The sequence below is a fragment of the Bolinopsis microptera genome, chromosome 10 (assembly GCF_026151205.1).
Source record: "Bolinopsis microptera isolate Bmic1 chromosome 10, MBARI_Bmic_1.0, whole genome shotgun sequence".
Lineage (NCBI taxonomy): Eukaryota > Metazoa > Ctenophora > Tentaculata > Lobata > Bolinopsidae > Bolinopsis > Bolinopsis microptera.
The window spans coordinates 4,298,697-4,320,540 of record NC_087081.1 but is presented as its reverse complement, the minus strand read 5'-3'; the positions used below and the strand labels follow the sequence as shown (position 1 = coordinate 4,320,540).

The 21,844-nt window shown below is 39.9% G+C and overlaps 2 protein-coding genes across 2 annotated transcripts; one reads left to right on the top strand and one right to left on the bottom strand.

Moving 5' to 3' along the window:
- Positions 1-1,239: 1,239 nt before the first annotated feature.
- Positions 1,240-2,157, bottom strand: LOC134822244 (uncharacterized). The gene has a single exon (XM_063833152.1). The coding sequence runs from the start codon at positions 2,155-2,157 to the stop codon at positions 1,240-1,242; it is 918 nt and encodes a 305-aa protein (XP_063689222.1).
- A 16,325-nt stretch (positions 2,158-18,482) lies between these two features.
- On the top strand, positions 18,483-19,208 carry LOC134822243 (uncharacterized). Its single transcript, XM_063833151.1, has one exon. It carries the CDS (start codon positions 18,483-18,485, stop codon positions 19,206-19,208), a length of 726 nt encoding a protein of 241 aa, XP_063689221.1.
- Positions 19,209-21,844: the final 2,636 nt, after the last annotated feature.

The window sequence follows — 21,844 nt, the reverse complement described above, 5'->3', positions numbered from 1 at the left end:
AAATAAATCAAGTTGTTTTCATACTTCTCGCATTCCTGATAAAAATTGACTTAACGTTAAAATTCTAAATCTCGAATATTACATTAAAGTGTTATTGAATGAGTGATCAATGATCATGATAAATATGCATTACAAATTTAAATCTAGAACACACATTATAAGCAGCATATTTGATATTAGTATTACTATATTATTATATATTATATATTATTATATTATATTATATATTATAGTATTACTATCAGTTTATCGTCATATCCCACACTTTAATAGCACTACAATTGCTTGCTACCTGTGGATTACAACTCTACAATTAACGAAAACACAGTAACCTCCGTCAGTATCGTGCTTACGTTGAAGTCCAATTAACAATTCTCTTAGTAATCCAGCACTATATTGATTGTATACATCTTAAATATCAATCGATTTCAAATCTTAAGTACACACAATTCTGCACAATATTGAATGTTAACATATTTCTTATTCGTCGATTCAAAAAATCTATAGAAAATTAGAAATTAGAAAATTAGAAATTAGAAATTAGAAATTAGAAAGATCATTACAAAATTACATGTGTCAGATCCCAATCAGTTAAATGAAACCAAACAACAAAAAAAAACATAATATCTTAAATAAATAATTAAATGGATTCAAAGTGTGCACGAAATAAGGATACTAAGTCATAGCTTACTTTTAGGAAATCTTTCACGAAATAGATTATAAACAAAATTTCTGGTCTCCAAAATGTAATCCTCATTAAATAATTTACTGAATTGACTATTTGTGAGTATGTTGTGAAGGTTTGTGCTGTTTCTTTGTCTGATCTCCTTGTAGACAGGACATTCTTTAAGCAAATGGACTTCGTCTTCTTTAATGATGTCACTTAACGGGAGCTCGTTCAGGAGGTCTATGGTGATTCTGTCTGAGCTGCAGCAGAAGTGGCAAGCTCTGTAGAAGATGCTTGAGTTTTTCCAGCCATATCGCCCCGTCTCGATATTAAGTTTGTGGGAGCTTGTCCTCAGCCATGTGGTACATCGGGTTTTCTTGTGATTGGGTAGAGACAGGTATGGTTCTAATCCAAAGCTGCTTTTGACTTCGTTGTAGAATGTAAGCTTTTTGTTTTCAAGTCGAGCTTTTTCCCACTTTTCTTGGAACCAATTTCTCATTCTACTCCGAACGAGTTGGCTGTTCGGCATGGGAACATTCTTCGAGACAATTGTTCGTTTAATTGCTCCTGGGTCAAATGCGTCGGTCAGCGCTCTCGATGTTCGGAACAAAGGTCAGCTCTAGGTTTCTTTGCTCTACAAAAGCATGGCGAACAATCTGTGGTGAGTTTTTTCTGTCAAGGAGGACGAGCCTGTTGTGGAAGTCAAGAAAGAGCTTAGTCAGTTGTATTCCAAGGGGATATCTTCCTGTGTCTCCCCATATCGGGATATTTGAAGTTCTCTTGTTGACCCCAGTCGTCCATTTTAGCAGCGAGAGATGCAGGCGCTCGATGCTGTCATTCGCTAATTGACTGAGTGTGTCTTTGTCAGACTGTGTTTTCTTCTGGCAGATGTTGTTGAGAATGTTGGTATAGGGGAGCCACACCTGGCTACCGTATGAGACGACAGGAAGTATAAGGGCATCGAAGAGTTTGAACACAGCCTCTTTAGAAATAGAGGAGAGATCAACCGTCTTTTTCAGGGAGAAGTATGCTCGAAGTCCTTTGATCCTGAGCTGCTCTTGGTTAAGTTTCATACTGCCACATATTGTGAAATGAGTACCTAGGTAGCAGTAGCTTTTGACCGAGGGGATTACAATACTTCTGCCGTAGGTAAATGTTTTACTCTCGAGTAACTGCCTTCCTGAGGGATTGAAGACGATGACCGCAGTTTTCTTAATGTTAACAATCAATCCCCAGTTAGTGCAAAATATGTGGAGTTGGTCAATCATTAGCTGAAGACTGACCTTGTTAAGGGCTAGCAAGACCAGATCGTCCGCCCAAAGCAGGTGAGTAATCTGTTGGTTGTTGAGTTGGGGACTTTCCACTCCGGGTAGGGCGTTAATCTGGAGGGAGAGTTCGTAGATATAGCATTTGAAGAGTTCTGGGCTCAAGGGGTGGCCCTGTTCTGTTCCTGCATTAACGTCAAAACAAGCCGAGAGCTTTTTAACCATTTTAAGCCTTGCTTTTGAGTTTCTGTACATGTATTGGAGGCAATCAAAAAACCGCCCCTGCATACCAAGCTTATTTAGTTTGTACAAAAGTGCTTCTCTTGATACCGTGTCGAACGCTTTCTGAAAGTCTACAAAACAGCTGTAGATTCTTTTCCGTTGGACTTTTACATATTTTTCAATACATATGAAGTTAAAGAAGCGGATTTGGGAGACTAGTCATTCACGATGCTATATAAGTATAATATATTAAAGTCATTATTGTAACGGTTTATTAGAACCAGACAGAAACAAAGTGTGAAGGGCCTGAACGGAACCCTTCGGTTTCAGTTCCTTGTTTAACACTGCCGTACAGCAAGGACATTCACCGAGTTCGCCAAGGCTTGGCACATAGCTCACTCCACAAGATGCTCTGTCGAATGTTGATTATATACCGAGAATCTACAGGAAATATTTCCTTGTAGGTTTAGAGGGTGATCTGTGAACCTCATTCACAACTTATAGGAATTAGAATTCCTATACTATTCCTATATGATGGTTACCAGGCCGAGGGTGGTTGTCATGGTTACCAGCCACTCTTCATTCCAACCTGTACAGTTGATCGAGATGATGAAAGAAGGACTGAAAACTTGAAACTTTTTTTGCAAACGATTTTGGTCAAACGTTCTAAGTCATAAAAAATTTCAGATCTCTAACTCAATTTTTAACATGGTTTGTAAGGACACTGAATATGGCGATTTTGGGTTTTTTACCGAATTTCGTTATAACAGTGCTGGCGAGTATTTTAGGGCAAATTTCTCAATAATCTCAACATAACTATTTTTTATTCTCTGTCATCTTTGACATCAATTTGAATGTTATGAATAAAAATAAATCTGCTGAACGACTTCCGTTGAGTCTTAATGCCTGAAAAACTCCTGACCGGAGGGCGGCGGCCTTTCGGCCGCCGCTCTGGCCGGAGTGCACGCTTCCGTGCATCGAAAAGAGCTTGGGAACGTGTACCAAAAAGGGGTATATAGTAAGGAGGGTATAATATTAAAGGGGGAGTACCTGTAACCCTAATAAAATGCACCGGTCGTGTTGCCGCACTGTTTCTGCTGGTATGTATCCGACAATCTGTCGTAAAAACAGGTTCTAGAAAAACCCATTTCCGTGCTCTGAACTTGAAAAACCTTTTTTTTGCAATCGTTTGGTAACGTTAGACGTCTAAAAAATGTCAATCTCTAACTCAATTTTAACATGGTTTTTAAGGCACCGTGAATTTGGCGTTTTGGGTTTTTTACCGAATTTCGTATAACAGTGCTGGCGAGATTTTATGCAAATTTCTTAAAATCTCAACATATATTTTTTTATTTCCGTCATTCTTTGACATCAAATTGAATGTTTTGAACTAAAAATAAATCTGTCGAAAAACGACTTCCGATGAGTCTTAACTGCCTGAAAACTCATGCGGAGGCGGCGGCTTCGGCCGCCGCCTCCGGCCGAGTGCATACGCTTGGGTGCCGAAAGAGGCTTGTACGTGTACCAAAGGGGGTATAATGTAAAGGGGGTATAATAGTATAATGAGGTACATAGTATACCCACATAAATGCAACGGTCGTGCGTGCCAGCACTGTGATTATATTGGAACCAAAGTCTTTTGTTTTGAAAATTTCTTCTAATATAAATAAAACTTCACGAAAAACTATTCATCACTACTAAAAATGACAGTTATACGAATTATAATATTGATTACGTTACTAAAAAGTGTACAACTATAATTCGTAACAGAGGTGTTTCATACTCTACAATACAGTTATGTACCTACAAATTTCTATGTAAGGTCTTTAAACATAAAACTATTCTAAGAGTCTACCAAACATTAACCACTGTTCCGCAGAACTCTAGATAATCAAGTTCAGCACACACAGGAAACTAGCGAGAACATTCGCTGGCTTTGCAGTTTAAGCGTGAGAGTAATGCCCCATATCTCCCCCCTCCTCGTTATCAGTGTCTTCTATAACTTCTCCTCTTTGCGTTCCCTGTAAACGTCGTTAATTGCACCGTAACCTACTCACATCTCTATCCTTGTGGCTACAAAACCCTCCCATGCTGTTTTGAACGCACTATGCTGTACACCGTTTTCAGCTGATACATAGAAGTCAGATACTTTCGATATCATTGCAAAGCACTGTTAGCCTTGGTCCTTCTACTATGGTAAGGGTCCACACTATTTCAACTTTTCACTCGGTAAATTGGTAAATGGCCACAGGTTCGTAGAATGGCACGGCTAGTTATCCATACGTAAATGGCCTTTCGTTAAACGTAATTTCTATCATTTCACCTCTTTGCCGAATTCGTCAGGAAATTTTATCACATGTGTTAATACCCGCCCAATTTCAGATCGGTCTTCATCTGTATAGATACTACATCCTCAAAATCTACGGAAGGCGATGTCTGAGTGCCGTCTACTACCTCTATTTCTTCCCATAGTCTGCTTCAGCTTTGTCGAGTGATAAGGCAACTATTAGCATTAATGCTAATAATGGACCATTCGCTCCTCTTTTCTCCTAGAAATTGAATAGTTGTTTTAAATTTGCAATTTAGCGGCGTAACAAGTATAATGTAACAAAACAAAAACCCGATTTACTGCGAACCCGCTTTACGTGATTGTTTAATTTCCCCCAGTTAATGAGAAATATAAACCGTCAGATAACAACAACTAAAGTATATGTACTTAGGTTGTACTTATATCTTTATAAATCACACTGTGGCACGTTTCAGAGGAGCAACGAATTATAAAAGTTATCAACGAAATCTTAACAAGGCCAGAATTATGTGCAAGCTAAAAACTACAGTGTATCACATGCAGGCGACATAGAAGCCATCTCAACGCAGGACAACGTCTTGATTGCGCTTTCAAGTGTTCCTTGATAGACTTTTGTTAATTATTCTGCAGGCGATCACGTGACATATTGTCTTTGTGATTTTTGGATCTAGCTGGGATATTGATAGCAGTTTTCAGATCATTGAAATATGATTGTAACAATGGGGAGTTACCTGTGACCTTACTGATGTCATCATCGACATTCTTCTTGGTTGGTCCGTACACGTTAACAATCCTGATCATACGATGAGATCCGTTGGGTTCTGTGAGTCTTATATCAATGAAAGCCACTCTGTTACTAAGTGATCTCCATGCAACAATAGAAGGTACAAGGACTGGGCAGATTAGAAAACCGAGACCATAATGATACCAATTGTCTGATTGGGCTAGTGTTACAAGTTTGTGACTGTCAATAATTGTTTCCTCGAAGTCTCGGCATTTTGTCTCTTGGAGACACACTACATCTAAATGATAACGTTTAGCGTCACTTTTATTTTTTATTATTATTTTTTATTATTAAAAGTATTTAATAATAACAAGAATTGCGCCCGTTTGTTCGACTGTTGGCGGACGCTAGATTTCCATCCACTTGTACCAAATGTCAAAATTTTATCATACCTTGGCCTTCAATTAATTGTTTTGTTTCTGGTGTCACGTGAATTGGCTTAAAGTTAATTGACTAACTGTATGGTTACAGAAACCCAAATAAAAGACAATCACAATGAAAGTATGATGTATGAAGTAGAGTTGACTGGACCAGCTTGATATAATTGTTAATTAGCTCAAGTTAGGAGTTGCCGCTAGTTTACTGATGTCTGTCGATGTTAGGGGATCAAAATATCTGTGCATCGAAGAAAATATGAGTAAATAAAGTGAATGTTGTCCAGTCACAGCGCGCGTGGAGGTAATTTAATTAATTTTACGGATAAGCCGCGCGGCTGTATTCTGAAATATCGCGTGTAGATTTGAATGTTGTCCCTCCGCAAACGTTAAGATCAAAGTTGCCATAACAACGCGCAACTCTGTGCCAGAGAAAATTAATACACGATATAATCTAGGTTGCGGTGAAATAGAAATGGATAAATAAGGAAGAGAACATATTATTATCATGTTGTGCTTAGAACTGGTCCCTCTCTTCCACTTTCAAATTAGTGGTTATACAAGGTTGAATAATGTTTTATAGTCATGTCATACTTCAATGATACCAACTATTGGAATTCAAATCTCACTGTTCAGTATGTTAATTAGTTCAGTATGAATTATGATGAAGTGTTAATAACATTGTCTTGCTAGGTCCCAGCCGGCAAAGTTGGTTGGATTAACGTTGTTTTAAGGTTGGAATTTACACTTTCCAACGTTGGGTTTGAAACGTTGTGTAAAAGTTGATTAAACGTTGCATTACCAACGTTGGAAATGAGTTAGCTGTAAAAGGTTAATGTAACGTTTTTGCTACTACGTTGTATGTACGTTATCAGAAAAACTATACGACAACGTTGTTATTGAAACGTGTTAATAACGTACTTGAAAAGTTCGTTGGATAAACGTTGTAATTTACACTTTGGGTTTGTAACGTTGTATACAAGTTGATTAAACGTTATATTACCAACGTTGGAAATGAGTTAGCTGTAAAAGGTTAATGTAACGTATTTGATACAACGTTGTATGCACGTTATCGGAAAAACTATACGACAACGTTGTAATTGAAACGTGTTAATAACGTACTTGAAAAGTTCGTTGGATAAACGTTGTAATTTACACTTTGCAACGTTGGGTTTGTAACGTTGTTTACAAGTTGATTAAACGTTACATTACCAACGTTGGAAATGAGTTAGCTGTTAAAGGTTAATGTAACGTTTTGGTACAACGTTGTATCCACGTTATCAGAAAAACTATACGACAACGTTGTAATGGAAACGTAACAGTAACGTAACAACCATTGATCGCATTAAAAACACTTGGTGAAGCTTAAAATTTCTATAAATCATACAAATGAAAACGTTGCAACAAAGTTAACACATACGGGCCCATACCACACTTTTATTTTAGGTTATATTTACAGACAAATTATGAGAGAAATTATTTTAAAGTGTTCCACTAAGCAGCGAAAGCTAATCAAAACAAAAATTCAGAGTAAGCTTTTAAGACTAACTTTAAATCTAAAACATAAAATAAAATTAAGAGGATAGAGCTTCTTTCAAATATTTTATCTTTCATCTTTTCATAGACCAATCCACTTAGTATTACATTAAAGTAACAGCAAACAGCGATCTTGGTTTGTTGCGGCCAGTTAGTCATCATAAAAGTTTCAGTTTCAGTTTTCTTTAGTGTCTGATTACAGTTTCAGTTTCGGCCGATTTCTGAAAATGCATTGTGAATGAAGTGGAGGAATAAAAGCCGGACAGCCCGAACCTCTAGTGCCGAGTTTAAATGTGCAGCTTTTTGTAGAATTTATTCGACTAGTTAAAGAAAGTTACTTTTTTTTGTAACTCTTAAATATATGGCGCTAAGAAGGTTTGGTGGTAATTGTAAATTCGGAAGTATAAATAACTTACATAGTTGTCGACAACTGACAAGCTTGACAGCTATAGTGATAGACTTCCTTGTCAAATGTCAATCATCTTGTATCTGCCTCAGAACGATTCGGTATTTACTGGGCCGCGCTCAGCCTGTCATTCCGCCAAATCTTTATTTGGGGTCCTCAGGTAATTCGGTATGGAATCACTGCTCGGGTCAACTTTAACTTCTCCCATTGCATCAAACAGAAGTAGAATTTTAAACTGAAACAGTACAATTAAGTCAAGCAACCCTTACTTCTATATAATAATAAGAACTGCATATTTTAGATTCGACTGTTAATAACAGTCAAATCAAAAAATTTGTTAATTCTAGTTCTAATATAAAGCCACAGACTTCATAACTTACATGCGACAGCATCTGTTACTCATATGGTTGATAGTTGTGCTTCATGTGCTTGTTGCAGTTGGTTCCAACAATTTCAAAGTCAGAGGAAGGATGAAACTTGCTCTCTTTTACAGTTTCGCGGCTGTTGAAGAGACACTTTCGCGGCACTAGACTGTCACTCAAACATTAATTTTGTGCCTGATAAGTTGTGCGATGGGATAAACTATTTAGTATCAGTATCTACAACAAGGCTAGGGTGTAGGAATGATTTTCTTCAGGGGGGGGGGGGGGGGGGGGGGGAACTCGAACCCTCGAGTCCAAAATCGTATATCAAGGGTAGGTGCGGACTTCAAAAACCGAAAAAATATTATCGGCTCATAATAATCAGGGTATCACTATCATGAAACATGAACAAAAGTAGTTTCCAGAAAAAACTTTGAAAAATTTTGACTTGGAAAATTTTTGGTAAATTAAACCGAAAAAATATTTGACAATTTTTCCCTAAACATTTTTAGAAGCCTAAACAAAAATTAGCCCTTTTCTGCCCCTTCGCGTTAGTGTAAAGTAGAAGATTTGTAGATCTGTGAAGAAGGAAGTAATATCACTCAATCAGCAGCCGATGGTGTGCGTTATGTCTCCAATTGGTGCTGACAAAATTGTGTTCACAGCTGCTCTGAAATCAGTTGATTATTCAATTAGTTGGTCATGTGATCGACAGATTATGTCACTAATGTAGGTTCAAAAAGGTATATTATATTACTTCGGAATCATAGGGTGACAGTCTTGTCGAGTAATGTTGAATTTACGAACCATTTCATGAATTGTGATGTGATAAAGTTAACTGTCAAGGAGGGCTGATTCGAGGACGGCATTTGTTTCTATAAGTGAGCCTTTGGCATGCAAGGAACTGTCGACAGTTGTGAATGTGAAAACTGGAAAAGAGCAAGTAACTGATCTGAAAAGGAAATAAGTTGTGATTGTGCCGTGCGTAATATTACAGATACATTAAATCAGAAGTGTTGAAGCAATCCGGAATGAAAACTGGAGAAAACTTAGCATAATGCACATAATAATTGTATTATTATATGAAAAAGTATAAAAACACCTTCCCTTGTATGTAGATGTGGAGAATAAGGTGAGGTAATTAGCCTGAGAACAGTTGATGATGAGGTACAATAACCACACGAAGTTAACCACTCTTCTCAGTTTCCGTTAGCACGTGACAATCCCACGGGTAAATTGCTCGGACGAACCTCTTTGCTAACATATGATAATGCATCCAATCTTATCTGATAACTGAGGTTTTACAGGGGTTTAAAGATATATTATGAGATAATAACGTGACATATGTATGTGACATTTTGAAAAGTATAACTTTAAGGTAACAAAAGTACATAACAAAAGTGTATTTCGATTGAAGAAATACTATAAAGTTGGAGTACAAGTGAAATGAAAAAGGAGTATGTGCGTGACATTTATGGATTTAATGTTATTATGCAAAATAAATTAATATTGAAAGTATAATTGTGATAAATTAAATGTAAATTAAAGTAGATATAAGATAATGTTGAGTAAATTGTAGAATAATAGTAAATGTAATGTTATAATTGTTGTAGCCTGTGTCTTAAACTTCAGTGTCCTGTTGCACGTCTAACTTCCTGAAAAACGAATAATGTTAGGAGAAACTATGGTGCAATGCAATATTACTGTGTACTAATTTTTTTGGCAATTTGAACCGTAACGGTGAATAAGTAATTGAAACTGATTAGTATTATGAATGTGAAACATTATTGTAAGCGACAAAAAAGGCGAGGGCTTTAAAATAGCGGCAATATTACCTGTGTAATCATAACCTCGAGTGTAAGAATGTAAGGCTGACTACACTGTTCACACCGCAAGAAGTCACGTTACAACAGCACTGGTATGGTGTTGTGAAAGTTCTAGGATAGGTATGGGGTGAGTGGTGTTCGTTGTTAGAAATTATTGGTGATAGTAAATGAGAGCTAGAGTGTAAGATTACTCATAAGTGCAAGGGCTAACATTCACAATGCCGAGGGTGAAATTACAATTCATGAGATGGGGAGTGCGCAGAGCCAATTTCTAAAATTACAGTATACCAATGAACGCCATGACCATCGTCAGTATTAACTATAAATAAGGTTGGGGGAAGGACCTGTGCGTTAGACTTAAACTTATCCCAAAGGTGTATGATGCGGGCTTTGAACGTAGACTTACTATGGGGAGGTTCTACATTGGAGAGATAATCATTTCTATGTATAAATAATAAATTATGAAAATGGAGCGAGTAAATAGGAATAAGATCAAGGCAATTAGTTTCTGAAAGGAATACGGGACTTGTGCCGGAAATGTTAAGAGCATGATTACCTAGTGCACATATGTCTGTCTCAAAATCCGAGGCTCCCCAATAGTTACAGTCGAATAGTGATGCGTTAAACCATGACTGGCCTGTCGAAAGGAAGGACTTCAGTTTAGAAATGACTCTAGAGGCGATGTAACCACAACTGGAATTAACCTGGATATGAGCAAAGGAGGCATTGACAGAGAATCCCAAAGATTGTAATAAAGTTGCAGTTTCTGCCGATTGAGGATGACCCAAAAAAATCAATGACATGTGCCCTGCCAACAGTTTCAGAGATAACTTGTGGATAACTGATAGGAATTTGGATAACCGGATTGTTGACCACATCTGCACTGCATGAAGGAGAAGGAGACTTTGTCGTTTTGAGATGTTTACTTAGAAGTGGACTTGCTGGAACTTGAGGAGAGTTTGGTAAAGGACGTTTGAGACCAGTAGTAGACTGTGAAGACATCATAGAGAGCGGAGAATATAATGAGGTAGCCTTGAAATGTTTCTTCGTAAGATCCGCTAATGGAGAAAAAGGTATGTGGCGTTTAATACAGCAGGCGAGGTGATGATGGTCTTGTGCGGAGAAGATGAAACATTAAATGGTTTACTGCAGGGAAGAGTGATGGGATCAGATGGTATGGGACTCATTATTAAAACTTCTTCACAAGTAGCTGCAGGAACATTATTACCTTGGAGGACAACACAAAATTTAGGAACATCACGTAGTCGAGCATACTCATCTACAACTTTCTTAGATGTGCGAATTTGCCTGGGGTCAAAAGATATGAAGTGCAGACCAAGGAGAGATGTCAACCTAGAGATAGCAGTGTATGCCATGCCTGACTGCCATGAGTGACCTTTTGATGCTCCAAGCGAGGAATACATATGCTTTGTTCAAAGTCAAACCCTGAACTTGTGAACAGTGCAGGCCCAAGAGAGAACCAATGGAATTGATAGCGTTTAAGCCATGTTTTACTATTCTTTTTGGAGATAAATTCTTTTCCACGGGCCTTTATTGGAACAGTGCCTGCCTTAGTGCAATTGTTTAGCGCAGAAATTGTCACAATGATGTTTTATGGTTCTGCCGACGTTAACATCATCGAACATAACATTAACGTGCCGAATGTCTCTAGCACTGCATGAACCGTCCTTGACAGATTTACCGTTTTGGAGTTGGAACTGTGGACAGTCCCAGTCACACCGTTTACAACTTTGTCAGGGTGTCGATATTAACACGCACCATGACCCTAGCTCCTGGACCAATATTTAATGAAGTTGGTAACCCAGCAGTTTTGTTCACATCATCAGTCGTGTAATCTTGGGGTTTCTTGTTCATTTTGTCGTAAACTTTGTCGCCAAAATTAGAAGATTTGTTGAAAACTTCATTAGAGAATCTGTCTTGAGCAACAACGTTAACTATTGAAGAGGTTTTGCTCAATTCTTGAATGCACTCCTGATTGTGACTGTTGCACTATTGGTTGGATAAATGACCATTGAGTCCATGATTTCAGCAGGTTTAGGCTGCTTTTCCACAACCCTTGAACCCAGCAACTCAATATCCTCAGGGGTGTGCTCTCCTACCCTAAGCCTGTGACAGAGTTCCGTGAACTGACTGTCACCCTTCGCTCTAACTATGTCCGTTAGCTCAGAAAATGTATTGAATCCTTCCAAATGTTAGGCCCAAGAGCAGCGATACCTTTAGTCTCAAACACCATAGTTTGTTGAACCGCAGGAATCTGATGAAGGTCACCACTGAAGATAACGTTGATTCCCCCAAAGATTGTGGTTTCAGGAGGAACCCCAAATATTTCATTCAACCGTGAATTGATCTGGTTGAGGTTTGTGTTACCCACCATGGACACTTCATCTATAATGATATACCTTACATGCTGAAAGAATCTCCTCATTTGCATTTTCTTTTTTGGATTAAGTGGTTTAGGTTGGATTCTTCCGCCCTCTTGACAATCTAACTGAAGGAGTTGGTGAACAGTTTGACCGTCAATGAGAGCTGCAGCAACACCAGTGCTAGCTGCAACAGCAACCCTAGGTTTAATGATACTGTCTGGGAACTTGGCTTGAGATGCAGGAGCGCATACATTTTATGAGGAAACTTTTACCTACTCCGCCAGCACCACTAACAAAATGAAGAAGCTGATTGACCTTGTGACCCTGTGCAACACGGGAAGAGTGATGATCTACAATGTTGAAGAGTTCGCGCTGTTTGTCATTGAGGCTGGTGACCATTTGCTGGTACTGTCGTCAGAGACAATGGGCTCCTTATAAGTGACGTTGAACACAGACTTCTCTTCCTCCTTCGATATATCAATACCTTCAAAGGGAGATTGAAAAGATGGCCTACCATCAAGAACTTTCCCTTTTATTTTCATCAAGAAGTGAATCTTTGATCTCTTGTCTTATTTCAGCTTCCATTTTTTGCAGAGTGTCGTCGTCAAATTGTTCAAACTTTTGATGTTGGGTTTCATGGGCATCAACATTCTCAGCAAATGACTCTTGATAAGTGGCAAAGGAGCCAATAAGATCAGCTTCCTTTCTCACGGAAAGTACAAACACAGTTTCGAATAGTAATACTTTTCAGGCTCCTTTGTGCGAGTCTTTTTGTTACTTCTGATAACTTGAGGCGAGTCTCGCCTTATCATCTGGCCAAGATTAGATTTAAGAGTAATTACTTGTGTCTGTTTTTAGAAGTTACGTTTCTGTCTAACCGAACGTATAAGGAAGCAAATTCAGCCCAGCAGATCGACTCTAAATCATCAGGACGATTAAGATTATTGTCAAGAAGCGAGTTATGAACACATCTTCTGAATCATCTGGCAGCTGTTGTAGGGTAGAACGAGGTTTGACAATGCCATGTCTATCCCCTGGCATGTCAGAAGGAATGAAAAGAACCGAAGGTTTGAAATGGGAGAGACTCAACTGGGCAGACATCGAAAAATAGCTTCTTGGACGGAGACGGACCTAGAATTTAAAAAAGTATTACCAAGCTGTCTAAGGGCTTCTTTAGAGTTCTTATTGCTCGGCTGAATCAATATTTTTAATAACATCTTTCAGGCGTCACAAACCTCTTTTTCATTTTTGGTGGCATACGAAATAACGTAATTAACCAACATCCCACGGACTCATACAAATTTGAACATCCATGTTCCCTTGTATATGCAAGGAGTAGAAGACGATTGTATGTATTTACATTTTCGCTGCAGGTTTACGTTGTAGATGACATCTCTAGATCGCAGTTTAGGAGCCTCAACTTTGGGTTCACTGTCAGCAGACTTTTGGTTGTTTTTTGACTTTTTGTCATCATTTTCTTGATTTCCTTTAAGACAATTTTTGTAACCTCAGAAAGTGTTTTGGGAAATCCGAAACGGCATATGCTTTACCACCTTTCTGACATGTTTTTGTATGGAGTGCAGCTGAAGCTTGATAAGTTTGTGACCTCGGGATCTTCTTCAAGGGTTGGATAATGAGTTGTAACATACTTATCAATAAATTCTATTACTTCCTCGATGGGACTCTCACCTGGTATAGGGGCACCTACTATTTGAGAAGCATGTGAAGGTGAGGGGATCCACGGCCCCCAAACTCATTTCTACCAAAATGAGCCAAAGCCTCCCCCATGACACCCTGATCCTCAATCAGATAAGATAGAATTTTGCGGACGTAGCGGTCGAACATGCGCACAGCAATGACAGGGTCCATTTTAATTAGCCGTGCTTCCTAAACCAGCTTATGTCACTTAATAATTCATCGTAGGTTCCTGACCCATTAATTTCAGAATAGCCGGAACTGAGTAGACCAAGTCGTTAAAGGAGAATGTTAAGAACCAAGTAAAATTACCTAGCTGATTCACCATAGCTATACCATCGTTCTTGATCTTCTGTAAGTAAGCTGGAGTACCCTTCATATTTTTCATAAATTTATAAGCATCATGTTACTTTGAAGCTGATCCATGTTGCACTGGTAAGATCTAGGAGCCCTGCGGTAATGATTTGACCGTCCATAGTTCTAGAACCTTTGCGCATGGGAGTAGCAATGCAACTAAGTAGCTGATCACGTTCAATCCAGTTCTGCATGTAAAATATATACTCGGGGTTTTGAGCGTACTTTCTATGCTTAGAGTATAATTTGCTTTCAGCGTAATCTTTTAAGGAGAGTTTAGGGAGAAGTTTTTCTGAATGAGATCATTTCTTTTGCTGCAGTTGAAGTGACCCTTACCGAGAGGAAATAGATCAGGAAATGACAAGGCTTCGTAGTCGGCATTACCAAGGAAAGGAACAGGTTTACTACCCTGGCCAGGTGCAAAGTCCATGAAAGGTATTTTACCGTCATCAATGTTCTCAGCTGGATCAGATTTTTGGATGCAAGACTCAAAAGGCATATCACAGTACGTACCCTCGTTAGTGACATTTGATAAAATAAGATCTAATATTGACATAGAAACAACAACAGGGTCATCATTCATGTACGAGTCAAAGAACTGCTTATCACCATCGTAATTTTGTTTAATGAAATCATGGGAAAGTACAACATTCTTATAAAAAGGATTGTTTTTCTTAAGCCATACTAATAATGTTATACATTTATCAGGATTAACAACATCAGACATTACAACAGACTTGTACTCACCTTACGTTTTATACGGACAGCTAAAATACCAGACTCAGAAAGTTTACGAGGGAGCTGCATGCAATTTCTGTCAGGTTGGATGGGGACATTAACAACAGGGCCTTTAATACAACTTTGACCACCAGCAGGAAGGGATAAAATTTTCATAAATGGAATGATTTGGGATACTAAGCGGCATTCGGTGGGGTTTGGGCTGAAGGGAGGATGGGAGATCGCCTGAAGCCAGGAACATTTCGTTTACATCTATAGGGGAGAACTTGCCACGCTTTAAATAACTATTGCAACGTTTACAAATCCATTTATTATCTGCTTTAGTAACCGAAGGAATATTAAGCTTAACTTAAGAGTATCCTTTGCCTTAACAACACCTTCACGGAAGAAAAGCTTGTGACATTTAATGCACGCATATTCTGGGTACTCTCGCATTTTAGCACGGAAAGTCTTCACAATGTTGTCAGTCTTTGGATCAAATGAGAGTTTTGGAGGTGATTTAGAGTGATGCTCAAGGGGCACTGGAGAAGCCTTTGAAGCATTGGGTGGCACCTCGAGGTGGTCCTCAACAGAAAAGTTATGCAGGCTTGACGATTCTATGTCGGGTGACTGGCAGGCAGATGGTTCAGATGAAGCAGTAAAATTGTTGATTTGGTGAGACGCTTGGAGATGAGAAAAGGGGCAGTTGTCCATAAAACCTGGGCAGAAGGTACATTTATTGACGCAGTTAAGTTCAATTTCAGCTAATACTTTGGAGCCATGAGGAAAACGAACAAAGTCCCAATCCAAAGTTGAAATAGGCCTCTGTGGTACCTCAGGTTGATCCTCCACAAAAAAGTTATGCAGGCTAGAATATTCCATGGAGGGTGATTGGCAGGCTGATCGTTCCGATGAAGTAGTAAAATGTTGATTAGGGAGACACTTTGGAGATGAGAAAAGGGGCAGTTCTCCATAAAACCTGGGCAGAAGGTGCATTTATTAGCGCAGTTAAGTTCAATTGCAGCTAATAATTGGAGCCATGAGGAAAACGAACAAAGTCCCAATCCAAAGTAGAAATAAGGCTCGTTGATACTGGAGATTTATGCGAATCAGTTTCTGATTTCTGAGCTGTGTATTTTGGAGGTGTTTGGCATGAAAAGGTATTAGAAGATGAAGGTGAACCTAAACAGGATTTAGCAGCAAACTTTATATCAATATTAGTCTCAGTAGGTACCTGTGCCCGATAAGATGACGGTGAGTGATGCGGTGGAGTAGAGTGTAGTTTTGGTAGAGATTGAGAAGAAGTTCCGTATCCATTTAAAGGAGATGTAACTTTATTATTTCTATTAACAGCAACTGTATGAAATGAAATGTCGTGGGGTGAGTAAGCAGTTTTAATCGATGAAGCTGGAGACCGTGAATGATTGTGATTAAAAAGTGCAGAGTAGGTTGGTGGAGTTTTGTAACCGCTCATATTGGTTAGGCTATGTTGACGAAGGAGAACAGGAGAGCACATTTTCTGAGATGTACTGTTCCTAGCTTTATTGAGAGAAATACGAGTGCGTCGCTTTTCTTTCGCAATTTTCTTTGTTCATTTGTCATTGCTGCGCGCCTGGTCTTTTCCTTAAACGTTTTTGCTCTTTTTTGCATTGCGTTCAGGGGTTGTCATAGATGCCATAGTTGACGACTTTCGAGATCTTTCAGTTTGTTGGAGTATTGTGAGCTCAGTGGTGGGCATAGTTGCCCGAGCTTGAGACATTTGGGATCGTTGTTTTTGTTGGAGTTGTGTGAGCTCTGTGGTGGGCATAGTTGCTCGCTTTTGAGACATTCGAGATCGTTCATTTTGTTGGAGTTTTGTGAGCTCTATGGTGGTCATAGTTGCTCGCTTTTGAGACTTTCGATGACAATCATACTGAAGATGTTGTGAACGCTGTGGGCTTGTCATAAAAGCACGATGCTTCCGCATTCGATTACGAGCAGAATATCGATCTTTCTCTTTTTTGAAGCTCTTTATCAGCCATATTAGAAAGAGTGTCATATTTCTTAGAGGAATCCGTTTCCTTTTTCTTGTTAACAGTTGAAGCATAAGAGTCATTTTCGGTAGATGGGGTCAAAAAGCGTGGAACTTTCTACATAGTTACCATTGTGACAGTCATAATATGGTCTATACTCCTGTGATTCGTGCAATTCAGTGTCATCAATGAAATTGTCCCATATCATGTGGCGAAGCTGTACAATCATGGGAGTTGTCAGACTCTTGGGATACATGACCTTCTTCATCTTGAGCTTCATTGTCGATGAAAGGATTGTTATTTCGACCTCCACCATACATTGCAGGGAAGCAGTGGCAGACGGTGACAGCCGGTAAGTCTTATAAAAGGTGCAGGGATCCGAAGAAAAAATGGCAGATGACAAAGCTCAGTAGAAATAGAGTTGTGGCTCACACTAGGGACAATAGGTGTTTGAAGAATGGTGGATGATGATGACAAATGTATCCGGTTATTCTGATCAGATGAGGACACCCCGTCATTCTTATCGAGGGTGCTGGGCTTTAATGAAACAGGGCCGGATGAAGACACCCCTTCAGTCTTATCGAGGGTGCTGGGCTTTAATGAAACAGGGCCGGATGAGGACACCCCGTCAGTCTTATCGAGGGTGCTGGGCTTTAATGAAACAGGGCCGGATGAAGACACCCCTTCAGTCTTATCGAGGGCGCTGGACTTTAATGAAACATGGCCGGATAAAGAGACCCCTTCAGTCTTATCGACGGTGCTGGACTTTAATGAAATAGGGCCGGATGAAGAGACCCCTTCAGTCTTTCCGAGGGTGCTGGACTTTAATGAAACAGGGTCGGATGACGACATCCCTTCAATAGATCTTGGCTTAAGCGTTCTGAAAGTAAGACTGAAACGGTAGCCTTGGCAAACACCAGAGGTACTTCGTTAGCTATACGATGGAAGTACGCTAACTGTGACTCAGGATCCATAACAAACAACGAATTAGACAGAAGCTGCTGACTGAACGAGGGGCGGTTCCTTTTACACGTGGCAAAGTCCATGTAACGTGTAGCCCCGATTGATAGTGTCGCAATTTTGGCAGATTTGTCCAAGTGCCGTTCATCGTCCTTATGATATGGTAAGATGGTAGAGGAGTCTTTATAAAAGTTGACCAATATGCTGTTAAAGTTAGCTGACAATGTAACATTTACAATGGACAAAATTTTTGTAGTATAGGCTCTGAGTGAATGGGGATAGGATTTAGATGTTTAGTAGCCCTGTTGTAAACATATCTATCTTTGCCGAAAAGAAGGACCTGCGATGAGTTGATACCCTGCCTAATAAAAAGACCTTGTTTCACTTTAGACAGTAAAAGTTCCTCAACATGTTTTGCAATATGCACAGGGAGTAGATCTTTGTAATAGGCCAGCCTTGTATGAAGCCATTCCGGACACCTCGACGAAATATATGAGGTAGGAGCAGGTGCAGGTGTTGGTGCAGCAGGAGCAGGTGCAGCCGGAACATGAACAGGTGCGGGTGAAGCAGGAGTAGATGCAGGCGTATCAGGTGCAGGTGCGGGTGCAGCATGATCTGGTTTTGTTGCAGGAGGAGCAGCAGATGGAACAGGTGCAGGAGATGGTGGAGGTGCAGAAGGAGCAGTAGCAGGAGGAGTAGAAGCAGATGGAACAGTGCAGGAGGAGCAGCAGATGGAACAGGTGCAGGAGGAGCAGCCGATGGAACAGGTGCAGGAGATGGTGGAGGTGCAGAAGGAGCAGTAGCAGGAGGAGTAGAAGCAGATGGAACAGGTGCAGGAGGAGCAGCAGATGGAACAGGTGCAGGAGGAGTAGAAGCAGATGGAACAGGTGCAGGAGGAGCAGCAGATGGAACAGGTGCAGGAGGAGTAGAAGCAGATGGAACAGGTGCAGGAGGAGTAGAAGCAGATGGAACAGGTGCAGGAGGAGCAGCAGATGGAACAGGTGCAGGAGATGGTGGAGGTGCAGAAGGAGCAGTAGCAGGAGGAGTAGAAGCAGATGGAACAGGTGCAGGAGGAGCAGCAGATGGAACAGGTGCAGGAGGAGCAGCCGATGGAACAGGTGCAGGAGATGGTGGAGGTGCAGAAGGAGCAGTAGCAGGAGGAGTAGAAGCAGATGGAAAAGGTGCAGGAGGAGCAGCAGATGGAACAGGTGCAGGAGGAGTAGAAGCAGATGGAACAGGTGCAGGAGGAGCAGCAGATGGAACAGGTGCAGGAGGAGCAGCAGATGGAACAGGTGCAGGAGGTGCAGAGGCAGGAGAAGTAGTAGATGGAGAATAACCCGGAGTTAAGTCCCACAAGCTATCAGACCGATCAGGAAATTGTGAGGGTAAAGGGGATGCAGGGATCAGTGAACTGTCTACTAGATAACGGAGATGAGTGGGGATACTAGCAAAACCAAAAAAATAGCAGTGAATGTTAGCCTTAACAATCTTTTTAAACAAAATGTTACCTGTGTAGCTGAAATGTAAATTATCCGTACGCTGGATGTAATTGAAAGCATCATTAGGAGTAATGTGAAAAGGGTTAGAAACTAATACAAAATTAAATTTATTACGTAAAGAAACCAATTCAGCGTTAAAAGCATTAATTTTAGAAAGAAAATGTGATCTTTCACACTTAGGATAATCAAAACGAGGCAAAACAATATTCACAAAAACAATAGCCTTAGGAAACTTAAGATGCACACAATTCATGAGGCCAGTAAACATTTCTGCAAACGTAACACTATCACACGAACACCTACCTTTTATATTGTTAGTTCCCACCATGACGTAGACAGCATCTATCTGCGGCAGTTTCCGAGGATTGATGTTGGTAACCTCGTCTGCCACGTGCTCAGTGTCCATACCACGGCAAGAGAAAACATGTAGTCCACGGTATGATTGCGGATATAAACGTGTAGGTTCTTCGGGACATTCGGAATTAATGTATTTAACCATCGAATCTCCTATAACCACAACCTGAAAAGAAAATATTTCTCAATCATCGTGTAATGTAAAGCTCCCACAAACATAAATGAAGTGTAAGTTGTACTTGTAATGCTTGTACATCTGTTGGGGTTTACTGTACAACAATCTAGAAAATGTGTACATATTTTAGTAAAATCATAACATTTAAATACTCACGTTCTTATCCGTATAGACGAACTCCTCAGGAGAGAAGCTGGCGGTGTTGCACTTAAACTGTACGGGTCCCGGGTTAGTTTCCACATCGCCTGATAGTATTAGGCACATCCTGGACCAAACAGCAGAAGGAGACGAATCACCAGCTATAGCGTTTACGACCAGTTGAAGAACCAGGATGGCAGGACTAGATGGCAATAGGCCAGCAACCTCGAGGTACTGCAACTGAGCACTAGCAGCTTCAACTGTTGATGTCAAGTAAATTAATTGAGCCAAAACCAGATTATAAATCAAATTTAATGTTGACATGATGTTAAGGTTGCAACAACTTTGAAAAATAAACTCCAAATAAAATTCAACACTCAACACAGCTCCTGAAGCCAAAACCAAGGTGTTCTGTGGTTGAAGGGCGACCACGAAAAGCTGTTGAGGGTTCATTAGAACCGTCCACAGACTGGGTGTAGAGAGCAGACGACCTATAAATAGGATTGCTATTTATTATACAATGATATCTTCAACAACCAATCTAATCGAGCACAGAAAAGCTCAAGGAAACGAAACGTCAGGTAGCAGATGTGCAATTTCAACCGTAAACGAACTCACCATAACCAACGAGAACTCCAGTGTTCATCGACGACGCAAACATCAGCACAACCAGGACAGAACTAGCCGCTAAAGCTCCCCGCACGAAGAATGTTCTCGTGAAGGTGTAGAATGAGCTGACACCGTAATCAGAGTGCTTGTAAACAAACGTCAGTCGATTGAATAATAACCAGATATGTACATTATGACAAAAGTAATATTGCACATTAACCAAACTCCTCGAGATCAAATTTATTGTAGGCAATAATACTTGGTTTCCATAGTAACATAATACCATACTAAAAATATCAAAACAGTCTAACAAAAACCCTGTCACAGCAACTTTTACCTCGTCAAAACATATGTCATATTTAATCAAATTATCCGGTGCCAAGTCGGTGGAACATCCCATCAAAAACAAAATGATTAACAGCTTGTACTTCATTAAATAAAGATGAAAGGTTTGTTAAGTTAAATTGAACAGAATGGATACGTAACGTGGCGTGTAATTTACGGAAAGACTTAATTTCGTCGCGCGATCATTTATCAACAGTCTAGTAACGTGACGTCACGCGAGTTCAAGTAGACCCATCGTCTGTAGGAAGCACAATGCATCTGTGGTTAAATTCTGCGCGCGCGCGCGGCTTTTTCGTTGCATAGTAACGAACGGAAGTAAGCAAGGAACACGACATACATTTGACCCACCTACTGCAATCTCCAAAATCCACGTTTTTCTGCAAAAACCTCCATTCGTAACCTTCCACTTTATATTTTTACAAAATAGTGGATGGAAAAAATCGGATCCCAGTGGGATCGGGTCAAATTCAGTTCATCCGCCATAGTGTACTTGTATACGATGATCCTTTGCGTGTGTACGCCGTATACATTACTATACAGTATAGTAATGTATATGGCTTACACACGCAAAGGCGGGTTTATACCGCACAGGTTACTGAGCTGGTTACCATGGTTACTAACTGAGTAACTGCACAGAGGTAAGTGCGGTTATATTTTGTAAATATTGCGATTCCGTACAGGGACTTTTGTCCCTGATTCCGTACCTACCCAAAATATTTTTATGTTTGGAAAATGTTGAGGCAAAAAGCACTGCAATTAACTCTTCGCCAAATTTGCAGCCTTTAAGTTGACTTAGGGCTCAGATTGGACTATTCAACAGCGTAGTTTATTACGTTGCCTTACACGATCGTT

What these genes read in the sequence shown, in the direction of transcription:
- LOC134822244 (XM_063833152.1), bottom strand. Translation starts at nt 2,157, where the DNA reads ATGGTTAAAAAGCTCTCGGCTTGTTTTGACGTTAATGCAGGAACAGAA.
- LOC134822243 (XM_063833151.1), top strand. Translation starts at nt 18,483, where the DNA reads ATGATCTGGTTTTGTTGCAGGAGGAGCAGCAGATGGAACAGGTGCAGG.